Source organism: Dasypus novemcinctus, chromosome 20 (assembly GCF_030445035.2).
Source record: "Dasypus novemcinctus isolate mDasNov1 chromosome 20, mDasNov1.1.hap2, whole genome shotgun sequence".
Lineage (NCBI taxonomy): Eukaryota > Metazoa > Chordata > Mammalia > Cingulata > Dasypodidae > Dasypus > Dasypus novemcinctus.
Window position 1 is genome coordinate 53,196,716 of NC_080692.1, and position 18,848 is coordinate 53,215,563.

Genomic DNA, 18,848 nt, shown 5'->3' on the forward strand with positions numbered 1-18,848 from the left:
GCCTGCCCAGGAATGGTGCCGCACACACGGAGAGCTGACACAGCAAGATGACGTTAAAAAAGAAACACAGATTCCTGTGCTGCTGACAACAACAGAAGTGGACAAAGAAGACGCAGCAAATAGACACAGAGAACAGACAACTGGGGTGGGGGAAAGGGGAGAGAAATAAATAAAAATAAAATAAAAGAGAAAAAGGTTGTTTTACGTTTATAGTGCATTAAAATACAGCCAGCGTTTGCTTTTTCATAGTAATTGAAATAAGAAAAATTAATGTACTGATACTCCCAAAACTAAAATTGGCCATTAGTTTGTCTTTTCATTCTCAGTAAACATTTTGCACAGATTTGAAAATTTTTCAATAATTGAATTGTTTTGCTCAATTTACCATCTATAAAATTGACTTTAATAAAAGCCCATTTTACTTATAATCAAATAGTTACCTCAAACTTAGCATGTCCGAAACCAAACCCCCGTCTCCTCTTCAGAACTCGCGGTACCGCTGTGCTGGGTGCTGAGTGCTTCGCTGAGCCTCCGGTCGTGGGTAGCAGGTCCCCCAGGGGCCTGCAGCCGCCGCCGCTGTGCTCCCTCTGGGCGCGGTCCTGCCCGCGCGCCGGCGCAGAGCCAGGCAGCCCCACGCACGCGGAGCCCTCGCAGGCCGTTCCTCTGCTCGCGCTCCGCCGTGGCTTCTCACGTCGCTCAGTCAAAATCCAGAAGAGGTCCACAGGCTCCATGCCCGCTCAACCGCTTGGCCCGGTGCGGACTGCAGCCTCGGGCTCTCCTGCCCCTTGGCTGGTGGACGCTTGGGCGCCCCCTCCTCATCCAGGCTCCTTGGAGCTCAGCATCTCAGGAGGCCGCTTAGAGCAGCCCCTTGGCCCTCCAGTCGGCCTTCTCCAGCCCTGCTACATCTCTCCCGTACTCTCTTGTTTGCTTCTTTTTTCTATTTCTGTGAGCACTTAACTACCTTCTGATCCATGACATGATTTACTTATGTTTTTTGTTTATTTCTTTCATTTTTTAATTTATTATTATTTTTTTTTTATTTCTCCCCCCCCCCACCAGTTGTCTGCTCTCTGTGTCCATTCGCTGTGTGTTCCTCTGTGACCGATTCTATCCTTATCAGCGGCCCCGGGGATCTGTGTTTATTTTTATTGCGACATCCTGTTGTGTCAGCTCTGTGTGTGCAGAGCCACTCCTGGGCAGGCTGCACTTTCTTTCGCACTGGGTGGCTCTCCTTATGGGGCGCAATCCTTGTGCGTGGGGTTCCCCTATGCAGGGACACCCCTGTGTGGCAGGGCACTCCTTGCCCGCATCAGCACTGCGCGTGGGCCAGCTCCACATGGGTCAAGGAGGCCCGGGGTTTGAGCCGCGGACCTCCCATGTGGTAGACGGACGCCCTAACCACTGGGCCAAGTCCACTTTCCTATTTCTTTCATTTTGTTCATTGATATACTCAAGTGCCTAAAATTTAATAGGTATTCAATAAATGTTTAATTAACAAAATTAAATTTAAAAAGCTTGTGTAGATATGTAAGAATTTCTCTAGGATATGTATTTTGGAAATGCCAAATCTCTAAATTGGTTTTATCAATATATACTCACAGCCAAATACATGTGCATTCACCTTGCATCATAGCTTCACCTACATCTGGTATTGCCAGAGTGAAAACTGTGGTCAATCTGATGGGGCTGAAGGTAGTATGTCGAGGATTTAATTTGCGTTTCCCTGATTATTAGTGAAATTAAACACTAATTTACCTGTTCACAGCCTTTATCCCATTTCTCTCCTAGGCTTTTGGTTCTTTTAGATAATGGGTAGGAGTGCTTTATTCTAGTCCTTTACTCCTGTCCTGATCAGGTAGCACAGATGACTTCTCAGTGCCTCTAAGTTCTCCACAGGGTACCATAGAAGAGGCAAGGGGATGGGAGGGGCGGGGCAGATTCAGGGCGTTAATGCACACTCTGAAGTGGCAGCCTACCAGGAGATTCCAGATGGGTGGTGAATGAATGTCTTAAGTATAAATAGATAAGTCTTACACATGCTGATGCTTTACTATTTACCCATGGCTTTCACGGATAGACAACTTTTATGTAGTGTGCTTTAAATCCCTTTCTAAATGCTTACTCCTCAAAGTAGCTATTACTTTTCAAACTGGTCGGAGCAATAAGATTAAGTGACCAATCGGTTTTGTGAAATAGTGATTTTTCTTTAGGAGTTGAATCTTACGGTACAGTGAGAAGAGATGGGCTGGAACAGAGATGAGCGAGACTCATCCTGGTCAAGGAGCGCAAAGCTGAACGAGATGGCCATTTTTCAAAAATATTACAAAACAATGTTACAGACGTCAGTGGAGATATGTGAAGATTTGTGCTGGGATGGTAGGGAAAGGGCAAGGGGGGAGGGTAGAGATGTTTGGTAAGGCTTCTCAAAGAGCTGGAGGAGGGGGAGCTCTGCAGCAGGTGAGGGGGTTTGCCAAGTGGCAGTGAGGCAGCTCCGGTCACTGGAGGCGTGTCCTGCAGGCCTGAGAAGGACGTCGCACACTTACGATGTGCGTGCAAACTTAGTGTGGCTGCAAACTAAGCTGCACAGGGCATGGGCAGGTAGACCAGGGCAGGTGGCAAGTCCACAAGAAAACTACTGCGAAAGGAAACAGTTGTCACTGCGTAGGCTTCCTTCTACACACACTGTTTCCATTTAGATCTAGAGACGTGAATCCAAGCCTGAAAACAAGGTTATTGCCAGCACGGTTCTGAAGTTGTTTGTACCCTAGCAGAAAGAATGTGCGTGTTATTACTCAGTGAAAATGTTGTAGTAGCCATTTGGATTCTGAGGGTCTCTTACCTGGAAATCTTATGGCTATAATTGTTTAACAATGAATGATGGAAAGACTACTTAAATACTGAACTAGTTGTCAGAGAGCTAAGCCTAAAGCTAGAAATGATTTTGCATCTTTCTGATAATGTCAAGTGTTGATTTCTGTAAACAATATAGTATCTGAAGAAAGAAATTTTTAAGTAAATCATTGAAATATTGAAAAGAAGAAGAAAAAGTGGACCTCCAGAGTTTTCTGTCCCCATGGTGTGTAATACCAGTCTTAGAGCTGTGGATGTGGGGCACGGCCTATCATGTATTGTCATCTCTCTCATTTTCCCCCATTCTAAAAGAAAATTTGGGGGAAAATTTTTTAAACTTTGACTATTTATGTCTATTTTATAAAATCAGGGAATGCTTTAACTCTAGCTTTAATTAAGTTTCTTTTTAGTTTTATGATTCTCAACAATCTGGATTATATTGCTATGTGAGGAGTGGATGGAGCTAATTTTCGACTGGACTTTCTAATCATCATTTATGCCATGAGTTACACATCATATTTGAGAAAGTAGATCTCTCTAAAACTAGAGTAATTTTAAAGCAATAATGGCAAGTAGCCTCCCATTTTGGATCCAGGAGAAGATTTGCTGATTGGTCATGCCGCTCTTACCCTCAACTCTCTTGGCTTCTTTTTGGCACCATAGCAAATGATCAGAGTTTGCAGTTGCCATCTCCTAGGAAAAGTAATAAACCTCATACTGCAAGCTGCTAGTGAAAAATCTGTTTTATAAGCATACACAAACACGATATACACACACTGTTAGTCTTTCATTTCTGTTGTTTATTTTGGATATAAAGTTGTAAATTGAAATGGAGTATGTGAGAGACAATAAGGCCTCAGTTAGAGAACTTACTGTTGGGGGGGGCGTGGATTTGACGCATTATGCAGATACAGTGGACTGAGCTTTGTAAATAATCGTATCGAGGAGAGTGACCTTCGAGGGAGGAGGGCGTTTCCCCATTGGGTCCTCTGTCTCGGGGCCAGGAGCTCTGCTCCGCACTAAATCCAGAGCACCCGGAACACAACTGATGCTCAAAACAACTTCTGAGAGGTATGAAGATGTGTCACCATCAACAGAAACATGAAACGCAGGTGGAGGAGGAGCTGGTTTGCAGGGGAAGAAATGGAAAGTTCTAGACACAGTGAGCTGGAGGTTCTGGGAGGACACTCAGGAGAAGTCCAGCATTTGGAAATGTCGACTTCAGAGATGGTGAGAGAGAGAGAGACAGAGAGAGACAGAGAGGCGGGGAGAGAGAGGCAGAGAGCCAGAGGGAGCGGCTCATCCTTAGATGAACAATGTGCAGACTGAAGTTCATGAGAGAGAAGATGTAAAAGAGAAGACAACAAACCCCTGGAGAACATTTGGAGGACAGAGAAGGGAAAAGTTGAATGCAGTTTTCTGGTTTCCCAGAAGCTGAGAGATGTGGCCATGGAGAGAAATTTAGTTTCAGTAATTTGAGGTATTAATTCCTGGCTGCTGCTGCTATTTCTTATGGACACAGAGTTTTTAAATGAAGCAGACCTAGGCTTTGTTTTGGAACTGGATTTTTAACATCATGAGTAAAGAGTGTACAAGATATATTTACTTTTGCATTCTGCGTTGGATGCTCCCAGCTTGTTTGCTACAAAGAACCATTTTCAAAGTCGTTATGTCTTTTGAACAAATTGTGTCATGTTTATGGTATCAGTAATTGGGTAAGGAGGAGAATTTCCCTTTGACAGTGTTGCTGTAACTCTAGCTGTTCATGTGCCATCTTGAGATTTTTGCTGTATCCACAGACCGTTCGTGCTCCTGTTTATGTAGTGACTTACGGTGCACGCGGTGCATGTTGCCTTAAACAGCTCCTCTATGCCTCTAGAAGGCCCCTGTACCAGCACCCTGTGCACCCCAGCACCGCACCTCTGCCACTTCGGGGATACACTAGTAAATCCTTTACGTAGTCAGCCAAGAGGAGCGGGTGCGTGTGTTTTCCAAACACTGTGCAGGTCAGAACAAGCACGTTCCATGTCCCTCATGGCAAGAAAGTTCTGCATCTATAATGGACCATTTTATTACTACTTTATTATGGTTTAAAATGTTAAGAATTATTTAATACTTATATTACAGTATGTGCACTTTGAAGGAGAAGGGCACAGCGCTGGGGCACAGGTTGTAGCTTGGGAAGGTCGGCGGAGGCCATGGTGAGAAGCCGGCAGGTTGAAGCTGTTGCTGAGTTCAGTCTTGGGGCATCTAACACATAAGGAGTAAATGCTGAGTAAAACCTGGTAACTGAATAAGTTATTTTGTAACAGTCATAGAACACAGACTTATACGAACATTTCCACTTCCTTATTTCCATATTCTAGTTAGCAATATTGAAATTATACCAAATGTTAAAACTATTTTTGGAGGGAGATTTTCCTGGTTTACTACTTAGTGTATATTTATTCTAGACAGGACAGTTTCCCTTGAAATTAACAAATATTACACTTAGATAAGCCCCTTCCTTCCCAATGAATACTATACTAACCATTTCCTCTTAACATATCTTGGAACTTAATATCATTTTCATAAAAAGGAGCATATCATTTTCTCATTGGGAATTTCTTCGTTTGAGTGGAAAGGTAATTAAATGAATTCATTGCTCCACCTATTAGCTCATTGTGATTTTTTTTCTCTGTAATAACATGATAACTGGTACAGAAATTACAATATCCAGACAACTGTCAGCGAGCTGAGTTTGTAAAGGAGAAGATAACAGAACCCCAGGACAACCAGCCGGGGAGATGGGGCGTGCAGTTAGGAGATGTGATCCCCATCCTTCTGCAAGGGCGGTGGGCAAAGGGTTTGGGGGGGGAGATGTTTCTATTTGATCTGGTAAAACTAGTTATAGAAAAATATATGCAGGTTATAATCTTTATCCAGAATAATCTTAGACAAAGACGGTATTGGCTTTCAAATGGGAATAATTCTTGCATTGATTGTGCACTTGCAGTGTGCTTTCTCTGCAATGCGTACGGAATGTCTGCAGGTTTTGGTATTCCGTGCAGTGGCCCTCTCCCAGTCAAGTCATTGAGGGAAAGACTTTAGTGAGCCATTATTTGTGCTCTAGAGGGGCAGGCACCTACACCTGCGGCCGACGGTGGCAGCACAGCTTCCCAAGCCTCCCTTTGCTGGACTGACGAGAGGAGCCCGAGTCCAGGTGCCTCATGGACTCACCAGCCACGCTGCCCCTGTCCAGGTCCAGCCACCTCACCTGGCCGCACCTCACCTGGCCGCACCTCACCTGGCCGCACCTCACCTGGCCACACCTCACCTGGCCACACCTCGCCAGTGGGGAGATGCAGATAGTGGCGCTTACCTCAGGGCCTGGGAAGTATACAAGTTCTTCTAAACTGGAATGAGATAAGGTGCTTTTGCTAAGTGGAAAGGATGTCACATTATATTACTGTTGTGTTTGTGGTTTTCTTGGCTTTTTTTGTTGAACTTCATAGCTCTGTGTCACTGTTGTTTGAAAATCTTTTTGTTTAGCAAGCAATGTATCACTAGGCTTTGTTTCAGATTTAGTACTGTCTTTTCCCTGTAGAGATGAGTAATGGCTGTTACCTTTCAATGAGGTAGGACTGCTGTAAATCCCTTGGTGTTTCATAATACTGTATTTTAAATGAACTAAAAGAACCACTTATACCTTGGAGATGGGGTTTCCTTGCCATACAGAGCAACTATCCAGGATAAATAAAAAGTTCCCTTGGTGAAGGTTCAGGACAAATTTGGGAAGACTCCCCCACCCCTCTCCACTGTACCAAAGTTTAATGCTCAAGAACTTTGCGTTCAGGACAACAGAATTTTATTGCTAAGGAACAAATATCAGTAAAATACTGAAATCTGCTAATTCTTTTTCTACAGTGCCTCCAAAGCCATTCCACCTGCAGAATTCACCTTCGTCCAATAGACTCCAGCCCCCCAGGCGTAAAGCCTTTCCTAGTGCAGAACCAAGGATGGAGGAAGTTAAACCTGCCTCTGCTTCTTGTGTCTCAAAAGAAAAGCCCAGTAAAGTATCAGATCTCATCAGTCGCTTTGAAGGAGGCAGGTAAGAGTTAATTTACAATGGGAGGAGGCAAAGGGAAGACAGAAGGTGATTTCTGAAAAAGAGTACAGCAGTAGGTTTTCTCATAAAAAAGTTTAGTCTCTAATCCCCGTTAGGCATGATAAGCCTTTAGAGACAGAGAACGTGAGGAGACCAGCCCTGCCCTGAGCTGTCGTGGGCTGCGCTTCGCCGCGGGAGCACTGAGCGCTGCCTTCCCGTGTGCGCTGCCTTCCCGTGTGCGCTGCCTTCCCGTGTGCGCTGCCTTCCCGTGTGCGCTGCCTTCCCGTGTGCGCTGCCTTCCCGTGTGCGCTTACTCTGCCCCTCGGCTCTGTCGGCGGCACTCTGTGCCTCTGGGTCCTTGCAGGGCCAGGTGGCCGCGCTCCCTGCACCCTCTTCTGTGTGCTGGTGCTGGCCTGGGCCCCCTCCTCTCCTGCCCCCTGCACCTCACCTGGGTCTTGAACTCCAGTCGCTCCCTGCGGCTCTCATAGAGCCCCTGTCCTAGGGTGGAGCTGTTTATGCTAATGCCAGTGTTGTATTTATTAGATACAGGTTTCCACTCATCAGTCCTAATGTTTTAGGAGCAGGTAGGTGAAATATTGTATATCTCTCTGGTATAAATAAAAACAAACCCACATAAGTTGCTTTTCTACTTATATGACCTCCAATTATTTTTTCTTTGATAGAAAGAACCCGCGTTCCTGATTTAAATAGAATTTTAAAAAGAATTTTATCCAAAGGATTTAATTTTATGTCTTCAAAGTCTACATATTATTGTACAGAATGTCTACAACTTCACTTTCATCTGCGAAGTCAAATATTTTCATTCACTCCAGTATAATATTTGGAAATGTTTTCCCATTAGGTGGTATTATTTACTTGCAGGATTTAATGGTATTTATGCACTGGATCATAGTAGCTCTTGGAAATGTTTTCAGAATAAAAAATATAGAAAGAGATCAGAAACATAGATCTGACCTTCTGGACATTGTGACCAGGTACAAAACTGCACTGTTGCTAATTTAAAATGGGACTATATCTAGTAACAAGTTCTGGAGAAAAACAGTTGGGAAGCCTGTCTTCATTTTTCATTCCCAGTCACTTGTGGGCACACGGGGCCACAAATACTGAAACGTCAGCATCCTCCTCTCTCGGAGGTAGGATTTATAATACCTTCTGTCTTAAGTGATCTTTGCTGGGTGACTTAATCCTCTTTAAAAAGCTGCTGCTCAGGGAACCCTCATGTCTACAGGGCCCCTCCTGCTGGGGGTAGGTGGGGCAGAGCCGGGCGGTGAGGCCCTCGCGCCCTTGCGGAAGCCGCGTCGCGGTGGCTCCTCCCCATCCCCCCGTGCGTGCAGCCCCAGCCCAACTTCATGCCATTCCCAGGCCCCCACATTCAGAGCCGTTTCCGCCGCAGGCTAGAGTGTGAGCTGCAGGCGAGCACACGGCAGCCCAGCAGCGTGACGTCCTGAGGGCGTTGCTCCGAGTGTAGACAGAGCCCGGTGGCGAGTCTGAAGACGGCCTCCGCAGGGGCCCCTGCGAGTACGAGAAGCAACCACAGCCCCTAGCGAGGGGCCTGGGGGAGACCTGCCCACGCAGTGACAGGCTCCACGGGAGCTCGTGCTTCCTGCGCAGTGCCACATGCCTGCAGTAGGCCGTCGGTGTAGACCGGAGCCGCAGCCCCGCCTGGCCACAGCGCTGGTGGGAAGAGCCGTGGCCTCCCAGGATGGACTGGCTGTGCCGGTCGTGGGGCCCACACCACACCACCGTGCGCTGACATTTTGCTCTGTGCGTAAATGATCCACTTACACTGTTTTATTCAGTTGAGTGATTTGGTGGGTATATTTGGAGCAGGCCAATTTATTTTTTACTGTAGTTTTGTTGTTGTGTTTTGTTTTTTTAAGAGTAAGAGAGACTAGTCTTTTCACCTATGAAAGACTTCAGGACTTTAGAGAGAAATAGCGTCTTCCCGCTGCACTGAACGTTGGTTTTTCCCAAGGACAGTGAGACCACCTGCTTTCCCCATTGTCTGGCATCCCCGTTTCTGTTGAAGCAGCAGAGATCTGCTACAGACTCATCCACCACTGCGAAAGCCTCCCTGCCCAGCTCCCTGCCCCCCTCCCTTACTTTCACTTGAGAAAGGAAGTTCCCGCATTCACCCCACACTGTCCTTCCCAGGCCCGCAGGATCTGCTGTATTCCCCTGGGCCCCTGAGCCCCATGCGGCTCGGAGCTCTCAGGCCTGGGACTTGCCGGGCCAGGGCATGCCTTCCGGAAGGCGGCATCCTGGAGGCGTGTGCCTCCCTCATCTCGGCTTTCTCCCCGAGGTGCCGGCTCTACTGCTCCCTTTTCTTCCCGGATGACCACCTGCCTGCTGCTAGTCCCTGCTCGTGTTCTCTAGCCCCGTTCGGCCAGACCTGAGCGCTGCAGGTGAGGGGCACAGTGGGCAATGCTCCCCCAGCCCACCGCAGCCCCCGGTCCTCTCCGCATGTGCTGGAGACGGCATGGCCCGGCTTCCTTCCCACACTTTACCCCCAGCCTGGATTCGGCTGTGCTGATGCAGGCAGAGGCAGGGGCTTCGCAGCCAGGCCTCCCTGCCGATCTAGGCTCCCCACTGCCCACCCTGCGGCGCTGGCTGTGTGCACAGCTCCTCTAAGCCTCGGGCCCTCTGTTAAGGTCTCTACAAGGTCATTGCTGTAGATCCACACGGTGTCTGCCTCTTAGTAAGTGCTTCATAAACATCATCTGCTATTGCTGCCCTAAAACATGCCCGTCCCCAGCCGTCTGTTGGGCTGTTCCCACGTGCCCAGAGCGTGTGCCCAAGGCAGGCGCGGGCAGAGAGCAGACGTCACCATCCTTGCCTGCACAAAGTTTTACTCTTTTTTCTTCTCTTTATTTGGTAACAGGAACCTCCTAAAGGCTGCAGCCTAGATTTTTATGTTTGTTCCTATCACCCAGTTAAGGGGCGTTTCATGTTTCCATAGAAGACTTGTGATATCTTGGGAACTCAGTTCTTTTATACTGTGAGGACCATCTATAGCGTCCAGTTGTAATCAAGCCATCCAAGAGAAATCAGTCAGGGACTTAGTGTCGAGCGGCTGTCATGGAAGGACCGTCAGGGACTCTGAGGAGGTGGCCTAAGCAGAGGCCTGGGGGACGGCAAGGAGCAAGCCACCCAGGTCCGGGTGAGCGCCAGGGGCAAGTGGGCAGAGTGGGCACATCTGCTCAGCGTGGCTGTGCGCAAGAGGAGGATGGGAGCTGGGGCTAGTGAGGCACTCCTGGGCCTGGTGGGCACTGGGTTTCCCTGCGAATGACCCGTGGAGGCCAGGCCGGAGGCCTCAGGAGTGGGAGAGCAGGTGCACGCAGTTGAGCTCTTAAGGGCACGGGTCCTGACTGCCGAACACGGGACCCCTGGAGCAGCCTGCTCCCACCAAGGGGAGATGTAGTAGGACAGTGTCCGTGCACTGCCCACCTCGGTCTGGACTGACCAGCCTTGTGGCGAGGGGGTCTTGGACCCCACACCTGTGCCGTGCAGGCTCGCCTCGCTAGCAAAATGTGGGGAGACCCCGAGAGGCAGAGCTACTTCCAGAGTCGTCAGAGGAGTAAAAGACCCCGTTCAATTTGTTCTGGGATTTTCTCACACTTCCTTTGTGTTTTATCTTTTAGCTCATTATCAAATTACGGTGATTTGAAGAAAGAACGAGCCCTGATCCCTGGAAGGCCTTTGCGGAAGCCCCTCTCCCAGCAGGCTCCGCAGGGGAATGACCCAGGCTGCGCTCAGGCTGTGCAGGCGTCCGTGGCCAATGGTGTGATGGCCGCGCCTGGCCCGGCAGGTGAGGAGGGAGCCACGCTCAGCCCAGGCACTCCTATCCACATGCCAGAGCCCCTGGAGGCCGGCTTGGCCAATGGGAGGAAGGACGACACACTCACAGACCCTGCATCCCCCACACTGCCTCAGTGTGCTGGAAACGCGGCTGCCGGGGGCTGCGGGACTCCCCGGGCAGGTGCGCTCCCGCTGGACGGAGGCCCCCTCCTGCAGGGAGGCTTGGGGGGCGCCGAGGCCGGGCAGCCCCAGGAAATGGAGAGCGAGGCCACTGAGCCTGGGCAACTGCAGGAGATGGAGAGCGAGGCGGCCGAGCCCAGGCAGCCCCAGGATCTGGAGAGCGAGGCAGCTGAGCATGGGCAGCCCCAGGAGACGGAGAGCGAGGCGGCTGAGCATGGGCAGCCCCAGGAGACGGAGAGCGAGGCGGCCGAGCCCGGGCAGCCCCAGGAGACGGAGAGCAGCACTGCTGAACCCGGGCAGCCCCAGGAGACTCAGAGCGAGGCCGCTGAGCCCGGGCAGCCCCAGGAGCTGAAGGTAGAGTGCCCAGGCCTGGGCGGGGCCCCCAGTCCCTGCAGACCCACACCCTCTGCCCCCTGGCACGCCCGGCCGCCTGCCCAGCGGCTGACGGGGCCTCCCTGCGGTCCCAGGGGCTGTTCTGCTTTCTTCATGGGTGGTATTTGCTGGCCTCACCATTGTACTTTCAGGAGTCGGGAGAGTGTGGTAACTGGTGGTGGAGGAAAACCCCCGCCGTGCCCTCCGCACCCGGGAAGGGAGCGCGTTGAGGGTCCAAACGCCGGGCAGTCCCCGTACGGCTCAAGCAAGAGGACACGGCGTAGTCTTTATGTGGAGTTTCTGGTCTGCTGTAGTCAATTCACTTGTACTAGGGGGTGTTTCTTGCAAGGACAGTTTATTCAGATGAAATCTAATTCTTTCCAAGCTTCTAATTGTTTTGTTTCTAACTCTCGGTTTTGTCAGGACGGCCTAGGCTCCGAGTTAGAGGACGCGTTAAAGGCCTCTCAGCCCAGCGGCACTGGTAGACGTCCCAGCCAGGGAGGGCAGCTTCTGAGGGCACTGCTTCGGGGAGCAGCCGTAGCCAGAAACCGGGGCCCTGGCTCAGCGGGCACCGACTCGGTGCCGAGACGCGGCATGTCAGTCAGTGCTGGGGGCGCGGGGCGGGGCGCAGGGGGCACAGGGCGGCCTGCTTGGGGCGCAGCTTGGGTTGCTGGGACACAGGGCGGGGCACGGGCCGCTGGGGACGCAGGGCGGCCGAGCCCAGCTCCTCTCTACAGAGGGCAGAGGTTTGGTGACCATCTCTGCGATGCATCTGCACACACGCAAATTCTCAGCCAAGAGTGATTCACAGTTCACCTCCCCTGCGTTTCCTTAAGTTTATCCCCCCTTGCCACTTGCCTGCTGTCTGCCCTCTGCGTCCATTCACTGTGCATTCTTCTGTGTCTGCTTGTCTCCCTTTGTTGCGTCATCTTGCTGCTCTCCGCGGGTGTGGGCCGTCAGCTCTCCACGGGTGCTCTCCACGGGCGCTCTCCACGGGCGCTGTCCGCGGGCGCATGGGCGACGGCCAGCTTGCTTTCATAAGAAAGCCCCTGGACACGACCCCAGGGCCTCCCATATGGTAGACGGGAGCCCAACAGGTTGAGCCATATCTGCTTCCCCACAGCATTTTCTTCTATATTCATCTTAGCATTGTGAATTGGAAATATTAATAAATAAGACCCTTACAAAGTACTTGGAATTTTTTGAATCAAAATGTAATATGAACATCATCACAAAGTCCCTAGGGTAGAAAGTTCTCAGGGCTCAGGAGAAAACACTTTCCACTGCTCTCTCATCCATTATAAATGACAGTCTACGTAGATGAATTTTAAAATTGATCATTATAAGAAAATCTGTAAATGACAAATCCAAGTCCAAAATCTGTTCAGGATATTTTGTGGAGCTGCGGCCTCGTTGGCATTAACGCAGGCAGAAGTTCAGGAGCTCTGGCACCGAGAGAGTGCTGAGGACAGTGTGACGAAGCGCCCAGCGCTGTAGCTGCAGGGGACCCGGCACCGCACAATCCCTGGTGACCCTGAGAGCCGTCCTGAGTAGACAGCTAATCCCTCACGTTCTTTTCAGTTAGAGAATTAATTTAAAATGCTGATTTTTCATTGAAGCATCTCAAGCAGGGAGAGTTTCAATTAGGAAGTGGGTGGGAGAAAAGGGGTCGTCCTTGGAAACATTCCCAAATCTGGAAGGAAAGGGGACCTCGCCCAGTGCCTCGGGCTGCGTTTCCCTGTAGGGTGGCTTAGTGTGCCTTTGTGCTTGAACGCGGGTGGTGGAGCAGGGGGGTGGGATCCAGAAGCTCCAGCCTGGCCCGGGGAGCTGGGCGGTGCCCCGCGGGTGTCCACACCCAGGGGACCCTCACGGCTGGCGGGCCTGCCGCTGCCGCGCTGTCGGCTCCGCGGTGCCGTGCTGCGGGCGCGTCTTCACAGCCGGGACGGGCTACTAGGGCCTTCCTAGAAAACTGGCGGAGCATAGACTGGTACCGCTGCCCTCTTCACGAGTGAGCATCGAAGCAGTGGGCGGCACGTGCCGGATGTGGGCAGAGCTGCGGATCCAAACACCATGTCCTTGTCCTTGTGATCTAAAAACGATTGTTAGTATTTAATTTCTCCATGGTGCCTGGCGACCTGGAGTGTGTTCTCCTTTGCTGCTCTCGTATTTGTTACTTTTTTTTTTTTTTTAAGATTTTGTAAGCAAAGTTTATTTTTAAAAATTAAGGTTTTTATTTTATTTTTTTTCTTTTTTTAAAAATTATTTATTTATTTAAAAATACACGTTAGTAGCCTAGAGTGAAGCAAACAATCAAAGAAGAACCAGGAAATCTAGATTCTATTTCTGGCTTGCCCAGCTAACAGTGGGCCTTGGACAACTTATTTCAATTCTTTGAGTCTTGTTTCCTAAAATAAAAGGATTTAAACTGAGTATGATTTTAAGGTCCTTTTCAATGGACAATATAAAAATTCTCTTTTTTTATATGTAGGTATATTGTTTTGTTAGCATAGCCCTCCAAATTCTCAGCTATCTCTTAAAAAAACAAATGTGTTGAAATTCTGAGACATAATGGAATATTTGAGTTTCATTAGGTAGACAGTTGAAAAATCCACTTCAATCTTTATATTAATTGATACAGAGATTTAGAACAGAATGATCTTGAATGTGTTTCCTTTAAACCAGTATTATATGTAGTGGCCATTTCCTAGATGCCCACCAAGAGTGGGAGAGAGAGGTGGTGAGAGCAGCATAGAATACAAAGGTAGTTCAAGAAAATAGATACGTATTAAAATATACCTTGAATAATCATTATTATTATTGAAAAGTGACTTGAAAATAATCATAGTTTGTGTAACTGTGTAACTGATTACCTGATGTCTTTTGGTCAAAAATGGCTTGCTTAGCCTCACTGATAACTGTAGAATACCGTTATTTTTCTCACGTAGAATATAAAACCAGACCCTGTGCTCTGGGCATTCTCCGGCGCTTAAACTCTTGGCAGCATCTGTGACCCGGGCCACAGCAGGTGCCTCCAGGAGAGCCGCCTCGGGACCCACGGGGCACGGTGGCCCGTCTGTGCCTCAAGCCCTCATGTGAGGTGCCAGCGGTTTATTAAAACAAGGTTGGGGTGGATTCCAGCAAGAGGCAAGACCGAAGGCTGGTGGGAAGAGTCGTAGGAAACACCAGAAGCCACGCAGGGCAGAGGAGGAAGGCGTAGTGTCTGTGTGCACAGTTGTGTGTGCAGCTGTGTTTGTGTGTGAGGTTGCCTGCATGCACAGTTGTATGTGCGAGTGCAGTTGTGTGTATGCATAGTAGTTGTATGTGCACAGCTGTGTGTGCACAGTTCTGAGTGTGCGCAGTTGTGCACAGTTGCGTGTGTGCACAGTTGTACATTTTGTGCGCTTGTGTGTCTGTGTGCACATGCAATTGTGAGTCTGTGTTTGCAGTTGTGTGTGTTTAGTTATGTGTCTTTGCACTGTTGTGAGTGTGTGTGCAGCTGTGCACATGAGCAGCCTCGAGGGCTACTGGGCAGTGGTATCAGATTCCCTCTTTGAAGGAAGCCTGTGGGTGGTGAAGAGTTTACACTGCTAGGTATCCTCTGCTACTGAGGCAGGTCAGGGGTCAGCACGGCAGGCATGAATTCCCCACAGATGGTCACCTTTGCTCGGCTTACAGGCTTGTGGGTGGCTTTAGCTGAATGGAAGTGCTCTTTGTGGAATGCTGCATTCATAGGTGATGATCTGGATGTGAAAACTTATTTTAACAGTTTTCATGAGCTTTTTATATCCAGGACATTCTTTGATAGGTGTCTGAGGAGATTTTTTAAGATTCATCCTAACTGTTTCCTTCCTCTGTATTTCACACAGCAAGCGAAATAGAAATATGTAGATGAACATTTTTTTTACATTTAATTTTTTCTTTCTTAGAGGAGTAGTAGGCTTACAGAAAAATCATGCATAAAATCAAGATTCCATCTGCTGCTAAGGTTTCCACTATAGATGTAAGAAAAAGAAGGTCCTCACGCTTTCTCTCTGGTTGTGGTAGCCAAGCTTGAATGGGGGAATACAGAAAATTCTAAAAACAGGGAAGGAGAAATAAACCTTGCAACTCAGAAATAAACTTAAAATCAGCACACACACAAAAATCAAGATTCCAGTACACTGCCCTATTACTAGCACCTTGTGCTGGTGTGGAATGTTGGTTACACTGGTGGACGCACATGGTGATAACGGCACCCTTAACTATAGCGGATGATTTAATTTAAGGGTCACTGTAGAGTGAAGTTCTGTGGAATTTTTTAAAAACTTATTCTGTTACCATATATACAACCCAACAATTTCCCCTTTTAGCACATTCAGACACATTTCAGTGCTGTTAATTACGTTCACAGTGTTGTGCTACAACATCCAGCATCCTAAGCAAAACATTTCCAGCATTCCAAATACAGACCCTGTAGATGCACATTTTTAAGACTGAAGTTTTTTATAAATAACTGAAAACTCTGTTATTTGGCAACATAAGCTAAAAGTAATAGATGTATTAAACCGAAATAATAGCAGTTTCTTTCCCCAGGAATATAACATAAGCAGATTTCTTAAAAGTTAATCCTCCAGTTGACCAGAAGTAAATGAAATTATATAATCAAGTGGGGGATGGAAGAGGCAGTGACCACAAAGTAGATACTTATGTAAACATACATTTAAAGAAACCTGAATCGTCTGTTTCCTGATTGTATTTATTTATGCTGTTTAATCACTGTTTTACTTATTATATTTTTATATGCAACTTGAGGGTTTATAACTTCTGAATATACGCAAATAAAAACTAAGATAATCACCACCAGGGAAAAGGACAGAAATCAAGTTCAGAAGTAGGTTGTGAATAGAAAACTGGCACTATAACCCAAGTTAACTCAGTTTGCCTCTTTTCTCTTTCCCTTTTCCCTCAGAAGGTGAATTGTAACTTAAAGTTACTGTTTGATTTGACTGGGTGGGAGGCGAGGTTTCTGTGAGGCTGAAACATGAGGGACTCCGTGATGGTTTCTTGTAGGGTCAGGAAGTTACTTTTTGTAAAGCTTCAGTTTCTTCTGGCCAGTTCCCAGGACAAGAGGACGGCTGGGACGTTCCTGTCGGATCTGGGGACAAGCGGGCTCTCCTTCGCAGTTTCTTCCCAGGCCACCCCAGTGTTGGCTCGAGAAAGTGAAGGACAGCGGGTCGGTGCCGCCCGGCGACTGTGCCGCTCGGCTCTGGTGTTGCCGAGGAAGCCCCACGGGAGTCGTGGGCGTGCTGCAGCTGTGCGGTGGTGGACGGGCCACAGAGCCTGGCGGGCGCCCTCGCTCGAGCACAGGCTGAACGGTGGGCCCAGAACCTTCCTGGCGCTGTGGTTTTCCAGGGGAAGTCTCCTCGGCTTAGCATGTCGGAGAGGTTTAAGGAAGAGAAATGAGGAAAAACGGACTTGAGCCATCCCTGAAAAACAGCTGTGGTTCAGCTGTAGAAGTCAGTGTGCGGCGACGTGCCCAGGTGCTGCACATGCAGAGATGAGCAAGACCGGCCTCCAGGACCGGGCGAGGAAGCCGTGGTGCGGGAGCAGCGCCGGGCAGCCACGGGCACGCGGGGCTGCTGGGTGCTGGGCGCTGGAGGCAGCCACAGGCACGCGGGGCTGCTGGGTGCTGGGCGCTGGAGGCAGCCACGGGCACGCGGGACTGCTGGGTGCTGGGCGCTGGAGGCAGCCGCGGGCACGCGGGGCTGCTGGGTGCTGGAGGCAGCCGCGGGCACGCGGGGCTGCTGGCTGCTGGGTGCTGGAGGCAGCCGCGGGCACGCGGGGCTGCTGGGTGCTGGGCGCTGGAGGCAGCCGCGGGCACACGGGGCTGCTGGGCGCTGGAGGCAGCCGCGGGCACGCGGGGCTGCAGGGCGCTGGAGGCAGCCGCGGGCACGCGGGGCTGCAGGGCGCTGGAGGCAGCCGCGGGCACGCGGGGCTGCTGGGCGCTGGAGGCAGCCGCGGGCACGCGGGGCTGCTGGGCGCTGGAGGCAGCCGCGGGCACGCGGGGCTGCTGGGTGCTGGGCGCTGGAGGCAGCCGCGGGCATGCGGGGCTGCTGGGTGCTGGGTGCTGGGCGCAGCCGCGGGCACGCGGGGCTGCTGGGCACTGGGGGCAGCCGCGGGCACGCGGGGCTGCTGGGCGCTGGGGGCAGCCGCGGGCACGCGGGGCTGCTGGGCGCTGGGGGCAGCCGCGGGCACGCGGGGCTGCAGGGCGCTGGGGGCAGCCGCGGGCACGCGGGGCTGCTGGGTGCTGGGCGCTGGAGGCAGCCGCGGGCACGCGGGGCTGCTGGGCGCTGGGGGCAGCCGCGGGCACGCGGGGCTGCTGGGCGCTGGGGGCAGCCGCGTGCCCGCGGGGCTGCTGGGTGCTGGGTGCTGGAGGCAGCCGCGGGCACGCGGGGCTGCTGGGTGCTGGGCGCTGGAGGCAGCCGCGGGCACGTGTGGCTGCTGGGCGCTGGAGGCAGCCGCGGGCACGCGGGGCTGCTGGGTGCTGGGTGCTGGAGGCAGCCGTGGGCACGCGGGGCTGCTGGGTGCTGGGCGCTGGAGGCAGCCGCGGGCACGCGGGGCTGCTGGGTGCTGGGCGCTGGGGGCAGCCGCGGGCACGCGGGGCTGCTGGGCGCTGGGGGCAGCCGCGGGCACGCGGGGCTGCTGGGCGCTGGGGGCAGCCGCGGGCACGCGGGGCTGCTGGGCGCTGGGGGCAGCCGCGGGCACGCGGGGCTGCTGGGTGCTGGGCGCTGGAGGCAGCCGCGGGCACGCGGGGCTGCTGGGCGCTGGGCGCTGGAGGCAGCCGCGGGCACGCGGGGCTGCTGGGCGCTGGGGGCAGCCGCGGGCATGCGGGGCTGCTGGGCGCTGGAGGCAGCCGCGGGCACGCGGGGCTGCTGGGCGCTGGGTGCTGGAGGCAGCCGCGGGCACGCGGGGCTGCTGGGCGCTGGGTGCTGGAGGCAGCCGCGGGCACGCGGGGCTGCTGGGCGCTGGGTGCTGGAGGCAGCCGCGGGCACGCGGGGCTGCTGGGCGCTGGGTGCTGGAGGCAGCCGCGGGCACGCGGGGCTGCTGGGCGCTGGAGGCAGCCGCGGGCACGCGGGGCTGCTGGCTGCTGGGTGCTGGAGGCAGCCGCGGGCACGCGGGGCTGCTGGCTGCTGGGTGCTGGAGGCAGCCGCGGGCACGCGGGGCTGCTGGGTGCCGGGGCAGAGTGAGGAGGGAGAACGTGGCCAAGCTGAGGAGAGAGGCAGGAAGTTCCTAAAGGAACTGCAGTGGGGAGAACAGACGGGCTGGAAAAAGTGTGGGGTGTGGAGGGCAAGGTTGAAAGGAGAACGTAAGCCAAGGACAAAATTGCAGCGGGCTTGTGTGCCTGCCAGGAAGTTGGGTTTTTGGTTTTTTTCCCTGAAAACAATGGGGATTTATTTGTGTTTTTTTTTAAGATTTAAAAAAATCTGACAAAATAATAATGCTCACAGAAAGACATGAGCATGCAGAAAGTACAAAGAATACAAAATCACTCATAATTCTA

General features: G+C 51.6%; 1 protein-coding gene across 9 annotated transcripts in view; it reads left to right on the top strand.

Moving 5' to 3' along the window:
• The window catches only part of FGD4 (FYVE, RhoGEF and PH domain containing 4), a 216,161-nt gene that overhangs the window by 151,012 nt on the left and 46,301 nt on the right, over nucleotides 1-18,848 (top strand). For all 9 annotated transcript variants that reach the window (XR_009182133.2, XR_009182134.2, XR_009182135.1 and 6 more), the window contains exons 3-4: nucleotides 6,757-6,940; nucleotides 10,600-11,290. Coding sequence is in view for 5 of the 9 variants with exons in the window: in XM_058283027.2 (XP_058139010.1) it covers nucleotides 6,757-6,940; nucleotides 10,600-11,290 (875 nt within the window). In the remaining 4 variants the exon portion in view is untranslated. The remainder of the gene's footprint in view (nucleotides 1-6,756; nucleotides 6,941-10,599; nucleotides 11,291-18,848) is intronic.